Source organism: Platalea leucorodia, assembly GCF_965183815.1.
Source record: "Platalea leucorodia genome assembly, chromosome: 3".
Taxonomy (NCBI): Eukaryota; Metazoa; Chordata; class Aves; order Pelecaniformes; family Threskiornithidae; genus Platalea; species Platalea leucorodia.
In genome coordinates, this window is record NC_138825.1 from 57,439,324 (window position 1) to 57,460,014 (window position 20,691).

General features: G+C 39.9%; 1 protein-coding gene across 1 annotated transcript in view; it reads left to right on the forward strand.

Annotated features, from left to right (window-relative positions):
* Window positions 1–19,628, forward strand: part of ESR1 (estrogen receptor 1) — a gene marked incomplete at its 3' end in the record, with an annotated part of 113,742 nt that extends 94,114 nt beyond the window's left edge. The window contains exons 6-8 of the mRNA XM_082306272.1: window positions 10,804–10,937; window positions 17,794–17,977; window positions 19,394–19,628. Coding sequence (XP_082162398.1) covers window positions 10,804–10,937; window positions 17,794–17,977; window positions 19,394–19,628 — 553 coding nt within the window. The remainder of the gene's footprint in view (window positions 1–10,803; window positions 10,938–17,793; window positions 17,978–19,393) is intronic.
* Window positions 19,629–20,691: the final 1,063 nt, after the last annotated feature.

The following is a 20,691-nucleotide window of genomic DNA, read 5'->3' on the forward strand; positions in this document are numbered from 1 at the left end:
TTATCTGCCTAGGTAGATGATCCTGTGTTGATCTAGTCAAGAAAGACACTTGGTCATGACTGCATGGCTCTCAGGGCAAGGGGTCAAGGGCATGGGAGCCCAGGTGGTCAATGCACTGGGGCAGCTGAGGAGAAAGGGCTTGAGGAAGAGCTGGCAGATCCTGCAGGTCAACAACTGGTTGCATAGCTGGTGTCAACAACAGGGATTCCACTTTTATGATCATGCAACCTGCTCTGAGGTTAGAGGATGGCTAGGAAGAGATGGGATCAACCTCATCAAGTGGGGCAAAATCATAATTTCCACAGGCTGGCCAACCTGGTGAGGGAGCTTTAAACCAGGAACAGGGGACGGAGATCATGACCCACAATCAAGTGGGTGGTAAACTGGGCTGGATGTAATACCACCCATCGACTGTAGTCTATAAAGTTCTTCAGGGTGTGTCATTTGAAAGCCAGTGTGCAGGGAGAAGTGGGATGAGTAAAAAATGTTGTTACCTCTGAATTACTTTGCTACCACCTTTAGTAATAAAAGGTCATTAACAAGTTGATTAAAAAAAAAAAAAAAAGCACACAGAAACCAACACAACAGAACCACTACAGAACAAGCCTTGTATCTTTAATTTCTCTCTTTCTGAAGCTCTCACCTTCATGCCCACCTACAACTTAGCAGTTGATTTCCATCACGGTACAAGACTAATTGTTGTGATCAAAACAGCCATTTTTAAAAGCAAAATGCTATTTAACCTCATGAGTACTGACATAGAACAATAAATAAACTAGATATTTCTCTTCATCAGCAAGACTTGCATTTGATACTGTGGTTTAGTTTACTCATGGTCGTCTCTGCTTTTCTCTTTGCCTCCTGTTCTTTGGAGGTTGTGGTTTTGTTCTAGAGCTTTGGGGGCTAATTTTTTTCAGATTTTATTTTTTTTCCTGCTTAATTTTTCCCTAACCTTTGCCACAATCTCCAGAGTTACTGGTTAAATGTAGAATGGTCTGAAGTAAATATCACTGCTGATAACAATTTCATCATCTTTTAATTATTGATAAAGCATAACATTGTAGAAAAGGAGGAATCCTCAGGCAGTTAAGTATCCCTCCAACGCCTATCTGGCAGTATTTAAGCCATCTCAATGGATGTTCTTGATTTGGTCTTAAAACCTTGGAGATGGAGCTTTCCTGACACCCAGCTTCCTTAAGCTGTTTTAGTACATCACATTACATAGGAGTAGAAAATGTTTATCAATGTCTATTAACAGAACTAATGTATATGGAAAACACTAATGTATACAAAAATCATCTCTTGTCTTGAAGACAGGCTCCACCTATGCATAAAGCCTGCAATAATATTCTAAAGGATAGAACATTAAAAAAATATTAAAATATTTTGGCAATTCTTTAGTGCTTCAGAAATAGCACAAGATATAATGGTTCTGGTCTGTCTTTTATCTATTCCCAGTCTTTCTGAATTTCCTGTCTTATTTGGCTTTATTTTAACATCTTTCATTTGGTGTGTGAGTTAGCCACCACTTTTGGTTCAGAGCTAGCTCAAGAAACAACGAAAAGAGACGTCAGAAAAGATTAGCAAACCTCAGAGGATGGTGAGCTGGCAATTTTGTCAGTACTGGAAGAGGTAGGAAGTGCCTATTTGAGCCTCAGGCTCAATCCTAATGGTTGCTTTGTTGCTATAGAAGAGAGCTGTGCTGGGTGAAAACTGCTGCTGTGCATGGGCAACCACATTTTTCAACCTGTTTTGGGGAAGTGATGATGCCAACAGGAGTAACTCAAAGGGCAGGTTATGTGAAAAGATATAAACATAACCACCCAGCTCAGTGGAGGAAAAGAGAACCTTGCTCTTAGGGGGTCCCTTCTGGTCCTGCCTCTTTTCCTCCCTCAAAATTATGCTTAGAAGTGATATTTCAGTTTTATTTGTTATTTGGCAAATGTCTGTTTCAAGAAACTCTTGAAGGGAAAAAAAAACCTGCTTCCATGTTGAATTATGCTAATTCCAGTCCAGTACTTCTCCAATTGCCCAGCTGTGAGTGATTCTCAGACTGTGATTCATGCATTGACACTAATGGCACATATCGTTGAGTAAGTAGCCAAAAATATTGTATTTGTTTAAACAACAAGAAACAATTACTGCAACAGTGTTGTAAATCAACTGAAAAAGATTTTAGTGAACTACCTCCCCACACCCCAAAAAAAGAAGAAAAAAAAAAAAAAGAAAGCAACATTAATACCTGAAGGTAACTTTCTGAAAAGGCTCTCACTTTAGGTTTCCTCCCTTGGAATTCATGTTCTTGCCTCTGGACAGACAGGCATTCTACCTTGCCTATGCCATGACTGAATAAGTTAATGAATTAGAAATAAACCCTAACGAAATATAGGAGAAGTATGAGAATGAGGTGTAAAGAGAATAAAATGCCAAGAAGATATGCATTGAGATTGAATAGACTATAATGACTAGAAAAGATTGTAGTCTTTCTAAACCTTTCTCCAAAATACAATCCAAGCTTAAACTGATTAAAGAGATTTCGAAGTATGAGCAAATTGGATTAACTTTTACATTTTATTTTTTCTTCTCTGTTTTATATTCTGTGCCAGATTTATGCATAAACTGAAGCCAAAGGGCTGTAATATGGTGATTTTTTTTTTTTTTTACTACTGCATTAGTACATCAACCCTTATTTGTATGATTTAAGGATTGTTTTTATTCTTTACTCAGGTGCTGCCTGCATGTTTGGATTCTTGGTTAAAAAGCTCCACACCAGTAATAAATCCTTGCTTCTAATGGTACCCTCTGAAACTAAACTCTTTCAGGAACTTCTCCAATGATTTACTTTAGAAACCAAAATTTTTGTTGCTGACCATTTTGTCCAACCTGCTTCTTGAAGCAAGACCATTGTCAACACCAGTTTAGGCTAGTTGTGACTTTGTCTAGCTTTCTTGAAAGTGTCTAAGGATGGACAACACACAACCTCTCTTGGTACCAGTTTCAGGGTTGCACCACCCTCCTACAATCCAGCCAGAGCCTTCCAAGCTGTAGCTTATAGCAGTTAGTTGCCTTTTGATTTAACGTTCACTGTTCCTGAGAAGACCTTGGTTACACCCTGTTGGTAATGCCCCTTCAAGCAGTTGTAGACGGCAGTTTTGTCTGTCTCCTCCCCTACATACTTTGCTTCTTTCTCACCAGACTGAACAGATCCAGTCACTCACCCCCTCCTTATAGGCCATGTGCTGCGTGCCTCTGATCATCTCCACAACAGGAGGAGACATGCAACATCCTTCTTGAGCTGAGAGGCCTGAAACTGGACACAGGCACAGCCTCAGCAGGACCAAGTAGAGGTGGGGGGAAAATAATTTCTCTTGCTCTTCTGGCCACATTCTTCCTAACATAATTTGCATGCAGTTTGCCTTATCCACAAAGAGAGAATGCTCTTGGCTTATATTTTATTTGGTTTCCATTTTCCAGGATGGCTGCTGGTCAGTCCAGTGTTTTTCCAACCAGTACTGATGCATGGGTTTATTTGGCCCTGGGTGCAGAATTTTGTACTTCTCACTGAACTTTCTGAGGTTTCTGTTGGTTCACTCCTCCAAGGTTCCTCTAGCACTGAGGCTGTGCTATGTAGTGTATCAACCTCCCTCCAGCCCCGATTCACTATCATCCACAAATTCGAAGATGAACTTTTTATCATCATCCATGTCATTGATAAATATATTAAACAGCATTGGCTCCAGAGTCAACATCTAGAGTACTTATTACCTACCATAAACTAGGTGTTGAGCCATTACTGCTGCACTTCGAGTCTGGTAATCCAGCCTATTTTCTACCCATGTATCTGTCTGTCTGCTCAGCATGTACTTCCCTAGCTTACAGATAAGAATGCTGTAAAGCAAAAACCTCACTACAGTTGCATTATATTGCACCCACCACCTTCCCTTGGATCATTTAACTAATTGTTTCATCGTAGAGTCAATCAGGTTGGCCAAGCACAATCCAGTTTCCTGGATCCTCCATGATTTTGTCAAAGTTGAGTTATTTGTCAGGAACCTCTTTCAATCCCCATGATTTTTTCTAAGTGATAGATAGTAACCTAATGAATACATTGACCAACTATTTCAGCACCCTGAAATGAACCCCATTTGGCTTCAAACATTGGAATTACTCTTCAGAGTAATTACTAATTCTCTAAGTAATTCCCTAACCTGTCGGTATGCTTCTGTTGTCTTTGCCAATGAAATCTGACACACAAAAATAGAAATGCTGTTGAGTGTTTCAGTCTACCCATGTAGTCTGTCACTAGGTTTTCTCCCCCATTCGTCAACTCTTCGTTCTTGCTGAAATTCCATTTGTTGCTGCCATACTTGTTACCCTCTGTGTCCCTCACTAGTTTTAGGCATAATGCTCAAACAGTGCTTTGGTATTCCTCCTTTGCTGCCTGCTTTTATTTCTATTTCTTATATATTCTTTTGCCTTCTAGTTCATTAATGGGCTCCTTGCTTAGCGAAGTGGATCTTCTGTTGAAATACCTGGTTTTCCTCTACAACGGGATGGACTTGTTCCTGAGCTCTCAATAAGTTTTCCTTAAAATATTGTCTAGTTCCCTTGACACTTTTCCCCATCATGTCTCCAAGAATATTCTGCCTAGAAATTCCCTAAATAAACTGCAGTCTGTTCTTCTGAAACCCAGAGTCATAGTTCCATTGTTTGCATTCCCAGCTTGCTTCTGGATCAATCACATCTCATGGTTGCTGCATCCAAATTTCCCATCTGTGGCCACAGTCACCAGCAATTTCTCGTTGTTTGTGAGGAGTGGGTCAATAGAGCATTGCCCTTGGTTGGCCACTGTGCTGTTTGTGTTGGGAAGTTACCATCAACACAGTCCAGAAACTCCCTGGATTACTTGCACGATGCTATGTTGACCTTCGAGCCAATGATTGCAGTATATCCATGTAGAAATCCTCCACAAGACTGTAGACCAGTGACTGGAAGACTTCTATGAGTTATTTATAGAAAGACTTATCCACTTTATGCTCTTGGTCAGACAGTTCGTAACAGTCTCTGCCCTGCTTCTGCCCTCCCCCCCCCCGCCCCCGCAAGCATCAGTGTTTTCTCCTCTGACCTGTACACAGAGTCTCCTGACATATGAGGTTCTGGTTTCTTATGGTCTGTGCAATCAAGGTCTCCCTTTATGTAGAGCTCAAGTTCTTCCCCTCTTCTTCCATACTTGACCTTCTTAATCAAGTTGTACCCATCCATGACCATTCTCCAATCATATGTGCTATCTGATCTGATCTGTGCACTATCCCACAAAGCCTCTGTGTTTCCAGTCTCATCACAGCTGTCTGACTGTGTATGGACTTCCAATTCTCCTTCTGTGTTAGAGCACAGGCATTTGAGTTAACTCTGTGAATACCCTCCCTTCTAACTGGGGATGTGAATGTTGCCTCTGCAGCTTTATCTCAATCATACCTCCCCTGTTTCCTAACCTACCTTTAGGCTTAGGAACACATCCTGCAACAAGCCTTGTTTAGAGACTTCCTCACCAAGTTACTAAGTCCATTTGTGAAGATGACCCTCCTTCTCCTAGTCTGGTGGATCCCACCTGTTCTTGGCAGTCCCTTGTCATCAAATGAAGTACCGTGATCAATGAAGACAGAGAGACAACAAATACACAGTCAGGCTTTGATTTGATGGATGCATCTGTGCCTACTTGGGCTTCTCCCTTTCAATGGAAAGTTTGATGAGATCATCCCCTGAGTCCCTGTTCCCCTCACCTAAACACCCTTCACTGTTAATGTTTACTTGTCTGTCACTCGATCCCGTGTTTCTGTAAGAGACGTTCCTGATATCTATGTTTTTTCCAAGACAAATAAAATCTAGATTCTTATTCCTACGTACAGGATTCAAGGAGGAGAGGATTGAGTTAGTAAAAGAGGACTGAGTCACGAATCTCTTAAGAAGTCTTGTCACATACAAGTCCATGGGATGGGCTGCATCCAAGAGTGTTGGATGATGTCATTGCGAGGTTGGAAAGGCTGTGGAGACCAGGAGAGGTCTTCAATTACTGGAGAAAGGCATATGTTGCACCCATTTCCAAAAGAAGAAAGACAGTCTGGGAACTACAGGTTGGCCAGTCAGCATCACTTCTATCATGAGGAAAATCATAGAGCAAGTTCTCTTGGAAGTTGTTTATGTGAACAGGAAGGAGAAGATGGTGAGTGTGAATTAGCATAGGTTTAGGTTATATTGTGCTTGACCTACCTGATTGTCTTCTGTGATAAAATGAGGTCTCTTGTTAATGGCTCATTCTCTGCCTTGATACTAGTTACAGTTTGATTTCCTCAGGGGTCTATCCTAGGGTGTGTCCTGTTAAATGTCTTTGACAATGACCAGGAGGAGGAGATGGAGTGCACTGTCTTCAAATCTGCAGATGACACCAGGGTGTAGGGAGTGCAGTTGCTATGTTTGAGGGCAGAGCTGCCATACAGATGGACCTAGACAGGCTGGAGGAATGGGCTGACAGGAACCTCATGAAATTCAACCAGGAGAAATGCAAAGTCCTGCACCTGTGATGGACTTAATCCACTGCTACTGTTCAAGCTAGGGCCTAACTAGCTGGGGAACAGCTCTGCTGGAAAGGACCTGCAGTGCTGGTGAACAGCAAGCTGTGTGTGTGCCAATACTGCAACATGGCAGCAATGAAGGCCAACAGTATCTGGGATTGTATCAGTCGTAGTGTAGGCAGTAGAGAAAGGGAAGTGACTATTCCATTTTTATTTGGCACTCATTAGACCACATCTGGAATACCACATCCGGCTTTGCACCCCTCATTACAGGAAAGATGTTAATAAACTTCAGTAAACCTAGTGGAGAGCCACATGGTGGGAGCACATGCCTTGTGGTTGAGAGAAGTGAATTTGTTCAGCCTGGAGAAGAGATGGCTTTTGAGCATGCCTAGCCTAAAATCTACAAGGAGGTAATCAAGGCACTTTATTAAGATGCCTGATGGGAGGCTGAGAAACAGGAGTCATAAGTTGAAGCAGAGGAGGTTCTGACTGGATATAGGGGAGAAAAAAAACCAAACATGATGATGAAAATAATTAAGCTGAGAGAGGTTGTGCAGTCTCTATCCTTGGAAGTTTTCAAGACCAGACTTGCATAAAGCCTTGAGTGAGCTGAGCCTGGTGAGCGGAAGGTTGGACTAAAGATGTCCTGAACTGCCTTCCAGCCTGGATGATGCTGTGACTCTGTAGACTTACTCAAGTTAATGCACATCATAGTACTTTTATGCAGTAACTTAAGACCTTTAATTCACATGCTTTAACTTATCTAAACATTTCCTAATAGCCAAGTGTTAAGGATTCTTCTGAGAAGACACTCTGATGCTTTGCAGTAAACAAGTTTTTATTGTTTTGTATTCAGTAAGCTGAGAGTACACACAGACAACAGCACGATGGTGGGATAAGAATAATTTTCAAATCTATTGCTTAATTTGTCCTCCAGGAAAGTTATCTAGGCCTTCCTAGATAGGCCTTCCTATCAACTGGACATATAGCTGTGAAGATGTGATAGTACTATCAGCTTATGTTAGAAAGTTAGAAGGCAATTCAGGAGAAATGGAGATTCCTATTTCAGATAGTTTTTGTTGGTTAACAGAGAAAATCAGTGTTGTAGCCTAGATAACAGAAACATTTGATTAGAAGCCTGCATTTCAAAGATATAAGCTCCTGCCATTCCCACTGATTTCAGTGGAGCTGGATCTGCTGCCTAACTCTGAAACTAAAACAGAAATTTCTAAATTGTTGCTTGCACACATGAATACCTAAATGTAGCTATCTAACTTCATCTAAAGTACTTTACCTAGAGAGGTACTCTTCTCTTTCTTGTGGAGTAGCCTGGTATTTCACACACAGCAGACAGCAAAGCAAATGAGATTAGAAAGTATTTAGAATGTCTTAAATTTACATAATTTTTATTTATCATTTACCATATGAGTTCAGTTGGTGGGAAATAGACACACATGGAGATTTAGGCACATTGACTATGTGTTGCAGGACTAGAGATTTTTGTCCAGAGGTTGTACTTGTCAGCAAGAGGATCTTGAATGGAATATTGATCTTGTAAACTACAGTCCATTGAACTATTTTTGTAAGAAGTAGCTGGGAATAATTCTTACTTGCTATCAAAATGTCTTTTCCATCTTATGAGTTGCCATAAGGTATTTTAAAAGGTCTCGTTTTACAAATAACTTACTATTTCTTTTTTAAGTTGTGGTCTTGAATATGAAAATTTTGCAGTGTGTTCAGACTGTGCAATATTTTGAATTGTTTTGAATACTGGATGGCAGTAGTTTGATGAGTTTTAGGAAGCAAGTAAATATCTTAGCCAGACATGAAGATGTGTTGTTGTTTGGTTTTTTTTTTTTTTTTTTTTTTTTTTAATATGGGTCATTTGCCACATGATCCACTGAAACTTTTCCTTTCTGTGTAATCCAGAAATTCTAAATTCTTAAACTAACCTGTACAGGGGCATTATTTAAGTTAAGCAAAACTATTAAAGGCTTTTAGTCCTCTGAAACTGTGCTTAACTTCATATACGTAACGTTAATCTTTCTCTAGTTACAGGCAAAAATATTGTATCAGAAGTAGTGGAACTTGTCCCACTGTAAAAAATTATGTTTTTTTACTTCCACAGGATTTAAATTTTAGCACACAAACCAGATTTTGAGGTAATAGTAATTGTTTGTATTCTCATGCCTTGAGTGCCTGATTTTTGTTTGTTTTTTATTTGACAGTGGTGCTATTAAATACTACTTTGCCTTTCTTTATTTTATTGATGTCCACCAGAGGAGGAATATACTTGAATCCAACCAGTTCAGATTTTCAGCTTTATTCTGCCTAAGCAGGATTCATCAGGGCAGCAAGATGCTCGTTGCTGAAGAGCTCTCCACATCCAGCACTGAACAGTGTAATTGAATGGTCATCAAATCATTGAAAAGTCCCTGTCTGAGTGCAGATTCAGGCTTCAGGCAAAAGAGACAGAACTGTGAATTTCAGTAAAGCCATGTTCAGATATAACCGGCTGAGATCAGTCCTTTAGTTCAGCTCATCGGTCAGGGCATTGTAAATAAGGGTGCAAAAGGCATCACACTTTACGTGGAACATAGCATTGAGTCTGCCTGCTTGCTGATCTTAAGACTTAGACTTTTGTCCACGACCTTTTACACTGCACTTGTTACCATCATCTGTGGGAACCTAATATGTGAAATTATCAATGTTGCTGTTCATACCCAAAAAGTTGCTATAGTTTAAACCATCATTTCTTCAGCAAAATTTTTAAGAGACAGAAAAGGCCATAAAAGTTGCATTGCCATTTGTTGCAGCTTGTGACTGGGTGCCTGCCATGCAATAGGAATCAAATTCTGAGCTAAGTGCTAGTGAAATGCGTGGCGAGAATTAGGCACTTCTTAGGAGTGCTCAGCATGCAGCTGCCTGGTAGCCAATAGGGACCCGAGGCGAGGAGCAACCCATCCTCTGTACTAAACATACCTTTCTAATATTTCCATTCCCAAGGCTGGATCGTCTCTTTCTCACAGAAAAATCAGAGAACGTGTGCTGTTGTAACAGTGATTGGAAAACTTGCTTGGGACTCCATGTTTTCAAATATTACTGTATTTTAACCAACACTTTACTCGCTGTTTTAAGGGAGCATTCTCACTTTGCTTTCTTGATATTGTCCTGCTTTGTTTAAATATCTCTGAAAGCAGATGAAATAGCTTCTGTCATATGCCATAGTCACTGACTCGTAGGCACTGCGCTGGGATAAGGGAGATATAGATTTAAGTTCATGCACCAAGTTAAGCTGAATACGTATGTGAACTTGAAAGGAGATTGGTGCACAAGTGCTCACAGGTACCCCCTCTCCTCCTTTGACTCAGTTTTAGGTTTAGACATGATTGAGAAGTGCAAATAATTTTCTCAGGCTGTAGTCAAAAAGGAGGATGACTGCTTTGTCTGAGGATCTGGTGTGATTTAGACGTTTGCTACAGGGTCTCAACAGCATGGCTGTATCAGGACTGAGGCAGATGTGTCTATGCTGGTAGTCAGTGTTGGTTTTGTCACAATGAGATTAGGAGATGCTCAATCTATGTTCGCATTACAAATGATAGTGGAATAGCCATCTGATCACTGGAAATCTGTTGTGCATTTTCCTATAGCAGTGGTCTTCAAAATTTTGTTCATAAAAGCTGTATCCAAAAAATAGTATATTTTTAAACAGCAGATCTGATCACTCATTAAGTCTTTTATGTTAAAATTTCACCCAGAAAGTCCTAATAAAAGTAAAAGTAGGTAGTTTTTGGTAAAAGGTTGCAATGCAAATAATAGAACCATAGAATCATAGAATAGTTTGGGTTGAATGATCTAAAATTCCATGACCATAAAATCTGCAGACTAAATTTTTGTAAAAAATAATTACAATCTTCATTAATTCAGTGTGAAGATTTGGTTGAGTCAATATCTCATATGTTTCACCACAGTAATGCCTTGGTGATGAGTTTATGAAATTGACATTTTTGGGAGGAATATTGTACTTAATTATTTATTCATTTTATGTGGGATACTGAGAACTATGCTTTTGTAATCACACATACACCAAATGAGCATAGAGTAGGAAGTCACGTGCTAGCTAGTGAACTGATGAAATCAAATTGGAGGGGAATGATCCAGGGGGATAAAAAGCTCATGCTACCACCAGGTTAAAGCTGTGAATATCTTCCCCTTGATGGTATTCATACAGGAATCAAGGGAAATGTGTAGAGGGCATGGTGGAAATCTTTGACATGCTGCTGGCTACTGCTGCTCGGTTTCGCATGATGAACCTTCAAGGGGAGGAATTTGTGTGCCTTAAGTCCATCATCCTGCTCAATTCTGGTAAGTGGTGTGCTTTGCTGTCACTCGGGTAATTGTGGGTGCTTCTGCATGTGGTTGAATGCTGCTTGTTGTCACTAATGATGTTTTCAATTTGAGAAAGCAGCAATTGAAAGGGGGCTGTCAACATAGATGCAGGCAGAGCCAAGAGGCAGGAATGGAAGCGAGCAAACCTGTTCAGTGATGTAGATGGGGCCCAACAAATTAATGCATTAAGTAGTCGATACGTGCATACAGCTGATGTGAAGGGCGATCAGAGCAGTGTTTTGAACTAGGTGCTGGCAGGTCTTAAAGCTCTGATTACAAGACACTGAAGTAGCTGAAGCCACACTTAGGGCATCCAAAGGCACCACTTAGTTGTAAATCTACACTTTTCTGTTTTGGTGATGGCAAAATAAAGGGAAATAATGGCAAAAATGTGGCTGATTTTATCGTGGTTTAGTTTATATTAAAATACAGGCATCTAAAAGTGATGTCATCACCTTCCACTTCCTTTATAGTTGATGAAATAAGTATTTTTGGACTGTAAATCTCATTCTGAAGTACACTTCAACAATAGGTGACTAGATAACAAGTGTAGGTATAGATATAAATATGTAAGGTTAGCTCACTTGTATGCTGCATGAGAAGATTAAAATAAGCAAATTCAAGTTGAGGCATGTGACAGAAAATTTCTGTTGCACACCAGAGGATCCTTTTCTGTTTGAAATGGAAAAAACTCCTGAGAATTTATTTTTAAATGCAGAAATGAGGCCCATGGTGTTCTCACAGAAATGATGGAGGTCTAAAATAATAACGTAGGCACCGAACTAAAAATTTTAGACTTAATTCTCTGCTAAGTTGTTACCTAATGACTAAAGATGCTAGAGTTTCCCAGCCCTGAGGATTTACCCACTTGTTCTCCCATTTTCTTGTTGGGTTTGAACTCGTAGACGATATCAACCTGCAGACAAAACACATGTGGAGGGCTGTATGTCCTTTTTAGCCAGTGGTCTAACAGATCATTTGCCCAAGTTGCATGAAATACAAATTCAGGTAATTCCCACCAAAGGCTAACTCTAAACACAGCACACTTTGTTTTACTGATCAGGCTCTTCTTCCTTTATGGAAACTTGGGCCTGGTCTACTAACAACAACAACAACAAAGATCAAGCAAAATTATATATTTATACAATCAAATACAAAATATTTCATTTATGTTCTATGAGATACTAAGGTTTTGTTGTGATTGTCACCACTTATCAAAAAGTGACATCTGAGGCAAGCACCTGGCATATTAGGAATGAAGGGCTACTGTTTTTATCTTGGATGCCAGAATGTGACAATTGTAATTACTGTTTGACATTTTATTTTCCTTTTATTGTCCTGATAATTATAACAAAATATTTCCTAGAGTTAAATGTTCTTCCTGAAAAGTGATGCTTGTCCAGATCTTTAGCTAATATGTTCAAATGTAATTATCCTCTTAAATAAATCTAGAATATGTAGTTGATTATAGAAATATTGAATTAGAATTAGAAAAAAAAATGGAATCAGAAGTTTGAATAAAACACATTAGATGTCCATGTTTTGAAAGTGAAGACTTCAGGCCATGCTGTTGAGAGTTTTTGTCCCACTGCTGCATTTAATATTGATCCAGAAAACTAAATTTGTTATTTAGACAAACCTCTGCCAGACATCAACAGCTGTCCTTCATGAGCACATCTCACTTTGTTAATGGGATTTTTTGTTTCATGATTCCTATCAGGAAAAACTGTAAAAAAAAAAAAAAAAAAAAATAGCAAGTGAAGTCAGTGGTAATCAGAGGCAAATTTCCTTCTGCACGTAAGAGAGATGGAACCACTGAGTGAGGCTAGGAGATATTAGATCTTCATTCCTTCAAGGTTCATATTCAGCAGGTTCAAGTCACTGGTGCTCTGTGTGGTAGAAGGTCAGAGTTGATCTGATGATCTGATGAGTGATCTGATTTTGGGTGTGGTGTTTTTTTACATTAAATGAAAGTTTATAGCTGCTCAGAAGTCTGGCATTTTTACAAGAGTCTTGACGGTGATAGATCAGAGGGCACCATTCGGGTTGAGGTGTTACAGGTTCATGATGAAAGCAATTTATACCATTGTTATGCAGACCGTCATGTATTACTCTGACTTGCATACTACACTTATTGCAGTATATCTGAGTACACTGTAAACTGAATGTGTATGTATATGTGGCCACAGAATGTATGTCTGTATTGCTTGTAATTGCCTTTATGCATAAAGGTAATTAATTTTAGATTTCAGTTTTTGCATTCTTATAACCAACTAATTTTGTAACTGTCTGAGGAGTTAACAACTAGGTGGTGGGAATGTGGACACGAGTTTCTGACTGTCAGACCCTTTAGATGCCCAAATTAGGAGGCTAGACTGCATTACAGAGATAAGTAGCATAATTCGAGGTATGTGTAATAGTTGTGTAAGTGCTGTTTGCCATAGATACTGTGAAATGTCTTCTGGAGATGCTTTTCTTCACAGAATATAGCCAGCCTCCTTAGGTAAAGTGTTGGACACAAATGAAATATTATGTGCTCTGAAGCACATAGCATACATGATGTGTGAGGAGAGGCTGAGAGAGCTGGGTTTGTTCATCCTGGAAAAGGGAAGGCTAAGGGAGGGTCTAACTGCAGTCCTCAGATAGCTGATGAACAGGTTGTGGAGAAGCCAGGGCCAGATTCTTCTCAGAGGTGCAAGAGGAAAGGACAAGCTGCAATGGAGACAAACCACAGCAAGGGAGATCCTGACCAGATGAACAGAACAAAAAATCTTCCCAGTGAGAAGTTAAGCACTGGAACAGGTTGGCCAGAAAGATGGTAAGATCTCCACCCTTGTTGATACTCACAACTCATCTGGACAAAGCTCTGCGCAACTTGACCTAACCCTGAAGTTACTGCTACTTGAGCAGGAGGTTGAACTAGATGACCTCCAAGCCTCCCTTAACCTCATTTTTTTCTGTGATTGCACATGTAAATATACACAAATCTTCTACTAAAGAAACAGCAGATAAACACACAATGAATTTTTGGCCCTTATGCTATCTGTAGTATATATGCATACAATTAAACCAGCTGATCTCAAAATGATTTAAACAAGTGGACTAATTAAACAAATTGGACTAATTATGTTACATTTCATATTTAAAAGCAGTCTGCATTTGCATTCTAAAGCTTTGTGTGGATTTAATTCACTGAGTGTACACAAACATTTCTTTATTAAATCCTTGGACATCTGTTGTTAGTCTCTTCATGTGAGGTAGTGCTGTTTATTGCTTTTGTTGGACATTTATTTTCTCTTTTTTTTTTTTTTTGCAACATTTTCAAGGCTGTTTAATATCTTTACACTCCTTTTCCATGTGGTCTTGGGCAAAACGCAAGTGATTTTTTTTTTAGTTTCACTCAGTGTGTGTGGAAAACATGGAAAATTTTGTTTACAAAGCAAAATATACGTTTATGCTACTTCCAAATTTCTCCTGAGATATCAAGGCAAAAGCATGTCTGTAACAATGACAGCATTGTCTCTAGCTAAATAACAAACCAGAAGGTGCCCCTCTAAAGCTGCAGCAATAAATCTTCTGACTCAAAAGCAAAATTTTATTTTTGAAAAACGCATTCAGCTCAATAATAAAGGGCTGTTTCTTAACACTGGAAAATAAGTATTAGAAACATGAAAGGGCAACATGATGCCATATGTTTTACTTTTGAGTGTATCTGAAAAGTGGTGCTATGTGGCAAAGCAACAGGCTTTCATTTTGGAGACAAAGATGTCGGTCACGTCTGCCTTAGCAGCTGATTTACCTAATTAGTTAGCTGGTTAGTCTGTAGAGATGGAAGGATTTAGCTGATTTTATGCATCCTGTAGACCTCCTGATACATCATTCCATGTGGCTCTTTGTTATTCTTTTCTCCTGATTTTTCTAGCTCCTGTTAAATTGTGCTTTTTATTTATTTCTTTATTTTGAGGGCTGGATGATTACACAAGTGCATGGTACAGAGCTGAATTTGCTCATAGCCCAGCCTGGCTTGCCACAGATCCAGAGCAATGGGGCACGGTGGAAGGGGAAGAAGAGCCTTGGATATTGTTTTGTGAACGTGAACTCTAAATGTAAAGATATTTTAAACTGGGGTTTATTGTGACAGAAAAGATGTAGAGGGCATTCTCCTCTACAGTAATATGCAAAAAAGTATCACTACATATAGTGACACATATAAAATTACATCACTATATGCCAACAGCTGGAACGGTAGCACTGCAGTCCCTGAGGGACCCTGTTCTGTGCATAGCTTTGTGTTATCGGCACAGACCAATAGGCTTTACTTGTTTGCAGGGTGGTGCTTTCTCTGTTCTTGCTCCTATTATGTTTTACAATACTGACCTACAGAAAGAGCTGGAAAACAACCCGGTAGCTATTCAATTTAGGCTTGCTCTCAGCCTCAGAGCTTGGAAAGACCTTTGAGACTGTTAAATTTCACTTTGCTAAGACAATTTTCTGCACTCTTGTTCCAAAACTCTGTTTGTGTGTAGGTATGTGTGTGATGGATAGCTGGCATTTCTTTTGGGGAAATTTCTGATCATTGGCCTGGGGCAGGAGCAATCACCGGGGCGGGGGGGGGCAGAAAGGAAAACCAAATGTCATTTTTCTTGGCAGTTATTGACTGGCAATTGCCTGAAGTCTCTACATTTCTGGGGGAGTGCTTTTTTTTGATTTATACTTTTTAATAGCTTCTGGGCTAGACCTAGGTGAGAAACAATTCCTCCTAACAATTTTTTTTTTCTTTTGCTGGTTTTGAATTTATGAAACTAAGGGGTATTGCTACAAGGGCACAGTAGCATCCTCTGGCTGAAGTAAGCTGCTCTGGAGTCACTGTGGACTTATGAGACTAATGTTTCCTTCTAATGGACTCTGTTTTGTCAGTAATATTTAAGGATCTTGCCCCTACAGGTACCTGCTAAGCTATAAAGCCTGGTATTGTCAGTAGGCATATGTGAGGGTGGTTGAGTCATTCAGCTGAGAAAAGGCCCAGGAGCTGTTTCTCCTCGGTGAATTAATTTCAGTAAAAATAATAATAATCACAAAAAGCTTTGAGAGAAAAGAGGCCATTGTACTATCTATCTATATCAAATTCGAAGCAATATTCATTACCGAAATTAAGAGCTCTGACTGATGATTTTCAGAAGTTGTGCTGTGTTTATCTGTGTGGTTTTTTAAAACAGTCTCTCTTTCTCTCTCATTCACTCTCTTCAAGAGGCACTCATACTGACATTCACAAACACAAATTTATATTTCTTTTTAGTACAGAAGACCCAAAGTCATAAAACCTACTTTCAGGTTACAGTCATTCTAGGTGTCAGGCCCTTGAAGTACGAAGATGATGTGAGGAGGTGAGGTGTGCCAAGAAGATGGTAAAAAAAAAAATCTCAATTTCCCTGACTGCTCAGATGCATGGCAAAATATTCTTACCTTCAAATCCAATGGTATAGCCCTCAGGCTACAACAAGCTAGAGTATATACGTCTGTGTATGTGTGCATGTTAGCATGTGTGTGTCTTTTTTTCTTAATATCACTAACTGCATTGCATATTGTGCTATAGATGATGCTTTAAAAAAAGCAAAATGAAAAGTAATTCCAGAAAACAATTTTTTCCAAGGACAAAATCCAAATTTCTTCCTGGCTCTGTGAGCTGATTCAGAAGGGCTAAAGCACAACATTTGTCAAGTACATTATAGACACAGGGCAATGAACACACCATGATCAAGCCAGTTTGATTGTATTACTGTACATACATCTTAAGCTTTTGCTGCCTCATGACTGGATTATAGTAATATGACTTGTTTAGAGTTATTGGCTCAATCCAGAGGATGAAAAAAACTGGTGCCAAATGCAACAGCTGCCTTATGGCAGCAGAGTGCTGTTGTGACCTGATTCACATTGGCTGTGTGTTGTCGTCCAGAGCAAATCCAAGATAAAAACGTGCAAAATACTTTAGAATTTCCCATTTAAAAAGCTGATGTGCTTCATGCACCCAAGAATTACTACTGGCAAAAGCCCTTATGCCTGGGTTAGAGTGTTTTATAGGAGATGTAGAGGGGCTGTTGGAGCGGGAGTTTGAAGGTGTTTTGATCTCTGGAAAAAATTTCCTTCTGGTCCAAATCTTCAGGCTGCTCACCTTCAGCAGTAAGCAATGTAAGATGGCTAAATTTACAGAGGTTGCTTTAGACATGGTTTTTAAAGAAGAGTCGGGTTTGCAGGTGAAGGAACGCACCTTTCAAGGCTCTTGCTTGGTTGGGAGGGCTTTCTTGAGATGAGTGTGTAAACAAACCCTGATTTTGTTTACATGTTTTGTGGTAACATATTATTCAGTTCTAGATTGACTAGCAAACCACCAAAAATCAAACATTAAACAGCAGAGAAAATGGCAAAAACTGCCGAAGGCCTGGGCTGGTCAGTAAGCGTTGCAGAGCTCTCAAGGGGCAACGGCATCTTCTCAGGCTTGCAGAGCTGAGTGACTGAGAGAAGAGTGCAGCCCGCAGGTATGCCTAGCTGCAGGCTGCAGGTGTCACCTGCCGCCTGGCCCAGACCTTGGATGGACCTGGGCAGGGGAGAGGAATCATCTTCCTCCTCCTGCTTTGCCCACAGTGACCAAATCCAAGCTCCAGGGTCATTCAAACCAGTGACCCGGCTGGCAAGCAGCAGGGTTCACACACAGTCAGCTCCCATGGTTTAACACAGCTGAAGATGGCAATCACAAGGCGTACCTTGGGCACATATGACTCCATCAAAGTAATTTTTGTCTGTGGTTTGTTTGTTTTCTTTCTCCTTCCTACTCCAGGTGTGTACACTTTTCTTTCCAGCACCTTGAAATCTCTGGAAGAGAGAGACTATATTCACCGTGTTCTGGACAAAATCACAGACACTCTGATACACTTAATGGCTAAGTCGGGTCTTTCTCTGCAGCAGCAACACAGACGACTGGCTCAGCTCCTCCTCATCCTCTCTCACATCAGACACATGAGGTGAGAGCAAGCACGCAGTCAGCCCTCCTGCACTGGTCCTGTGCAAGGGACGTTTCACAAATGCATGCACACACTTTTCCTTCACAGGTGGGAGTGCAAACTGTGTGTAGAGCTGTTACAAAAAAAAAAAAAAAAGTCTACTTTCCATAAAGACGTATGGAACATGTGTGCAAAACAGTACATTGGATTATGGTGTGAAAGGAGTAAATGTTTTCCCCATTTGTTTCTTCTAGTTTTCTTTTCCTTTTCTTCTTGTTTTGATAGTGCTGTAAGCAGTATCTACTTTTAATGTTATGTGCATCTTGTATTCTGTTTGAAAAGTACCAAGTAGAATACTAATGTAGCAGTAGCCTAGTTCTGCAAATGTTAGTCTCCTATAAGATAAGATTTAATAAAACTATCACTTTTAGGTAGCCACTTTTCACAAGTGGCTTGATATTGCAAATCACTTCAGAAAAGAGATTAGGATCATTATGTGTATTTTATGGGTCAGGATAAAGGCAGACCTACTGAACTCCAATCTAGAGGACTGTACCCTTTGCTAAGTAGAGGTGAGGTGTCTGCGGCACTCCGTTAGTAATCACAGCAATGATTCTCCCAAATGTAATTACCTCTTAAGGCAGCTGCTCAGTGACTGGAGTGTTAACAACATGACAAGTCCATACAAAGATACGGTAGAGATTTCATTTTTATGAAGGGACAAGAGATGTTGTTACACAGATTTTAATTTTCATTATTTCAGTTAATAAAATTAAAACTAGAGTAAGCACCATATCATAGCTACTAAAGCTGAAACATGCAGATTTTAGCTCCTGGGCTGATATACAGGTCTTCACGAAAAAGTCAAGAGGTGTGTGCATGTGGTTTTTTTTTTTTTACTTGTGTCTTTTTGTGGAGCTTTTTTGTCTTCATGTTAATCATCCTTTTTTTTTTTTTTTTCTTAAGAAGAATTTGTACAATTAAGGAAGTTTCAGATGCATGGTGAAGTTAATTATTGTTGCCGTAGTTTTGTGAATGGATATTACTACAAGTGGGCGTTTGTTAACAAATTGACTGTTATTTTCTAGGGAAAAAATCCGATATTTTAGGTTTTATTATGGGAAAGCCAAGATTCATCCCATCCACTTAGTCACAGTGCCTAAATTAGGAGCCCATGTGCTCTAGGCTACCTTTTACGCAAAGGAGAGCGAAAGAGTCACCTTTAGGAGGCAACTTGCTCATGGGCAGCCTGAAATGTTCTTTGATGGTACCTTCTTCTGCTAACTGTAGCAGGAGCGTATACACCAACTTGCACTGTTAAGTTAGTTCTTTTGTACAAGGTGGAATTTATATGAACCTAACAAATATTATTAGCTGATAGCTTCTTTTTCCCATAGCATATTTGGAAAGTAACCATTGTTTCGTTATAACCCACAGCAACAAAGGAATGGAGCACCTGTACAATATGAAGTGTAAAAATGTAGTTCCACTCTATGATCTCTTGCTGGAGATGCTGGACGCTCACCGACTGCATGCCCCAGCATCCAGGAGTGCTGCACCAATGGAAGAGGAGAACCGGAGCCAGCTGACAACTGCATCAGCTTCATCTCATTCCTTGCAGTCTTTTTATATAAACAGTAAAGAAGAGGATAATATGCAGAATACAATATAAACAAAAGTCAGCATGTATAATGATATGAGAAACCCAGCAGCGTACTACCTAGCTCATGCTTCATTTCATCTATAGAGCCACCTATGTAAACACTCCAATGACAAGTCCCCTGCATTTTCCACTTGAGTGTTTGTCAAGCACTTGCCTAAATTGATTGCTTATCCTAAATGGAAAACATTTCATTGCTATGGACAGCCAGCAAGGATTGTCAGGCTAACTTTGCAGTGCTTTTATTTAATTTTGCATGTAAGTTGGGTAAGTCCTAATCTAAACCAAACATTCATTTTACTACAAATTAATAGGCCATACCACCCATGTGTATTGGTATCTTCATGAGTGGTAGCCTTTGTTGATGTCAACCCCGAATTCTGAACTCCCTTAATCCTTTACTTGCTTGAAACTTTGAAGCAGTTTGGTAGAGATTCTGGATGACTTTTTTTGCGGGGGTAAATGGAAAGTTGATTGGCATCTTCGTGTGCCATAGTGAAACTGCACTGCTAGTGACTGCCTTGGTAGTTTAGGTAGATTCCCGCTTCTCTTCTTCCTACAGTAGAAAGGAACCACTGTCTGAGAATAATACTGTTTCACCTTGCTGGCTTACATCAGCAAACTCCTTCTCAGGATCATACTGACCAAACTTTTAGGTCCCCTTACCATATCCTCTAGCCGAATTGCATTGCGTGCATCCTATCTTGTCTGATCCCACAAAGCTGAATTGTTCCGTTGCTTGGCAGTGTGTAAATCAAGGGCAACACGGCAAACAGTGATAACATAGATAGTTACTCTTAAATCAGACCAGATGATTACAAAAATCATCAGGTCTTAAAAAAAAATCTTCACACACATACATGATCCAGCACTATTTTATAAAAAAACCTCCTCCTGTCCTTTGCTTTGTTGTGCTACAAACCAAGGGGTGAGGATGCCAGTGCAAGACTGGCACAGCAGGGTGGGATGGTCCGATCCCACTCAGTAGAGTGTGGCCTAGCCGTGTATGGAAGGGCTGGCATCACAGCCAGAGCAGTAGGATTTGCATTGCCTTGGCTTTCTTTGGCTCTTGTGG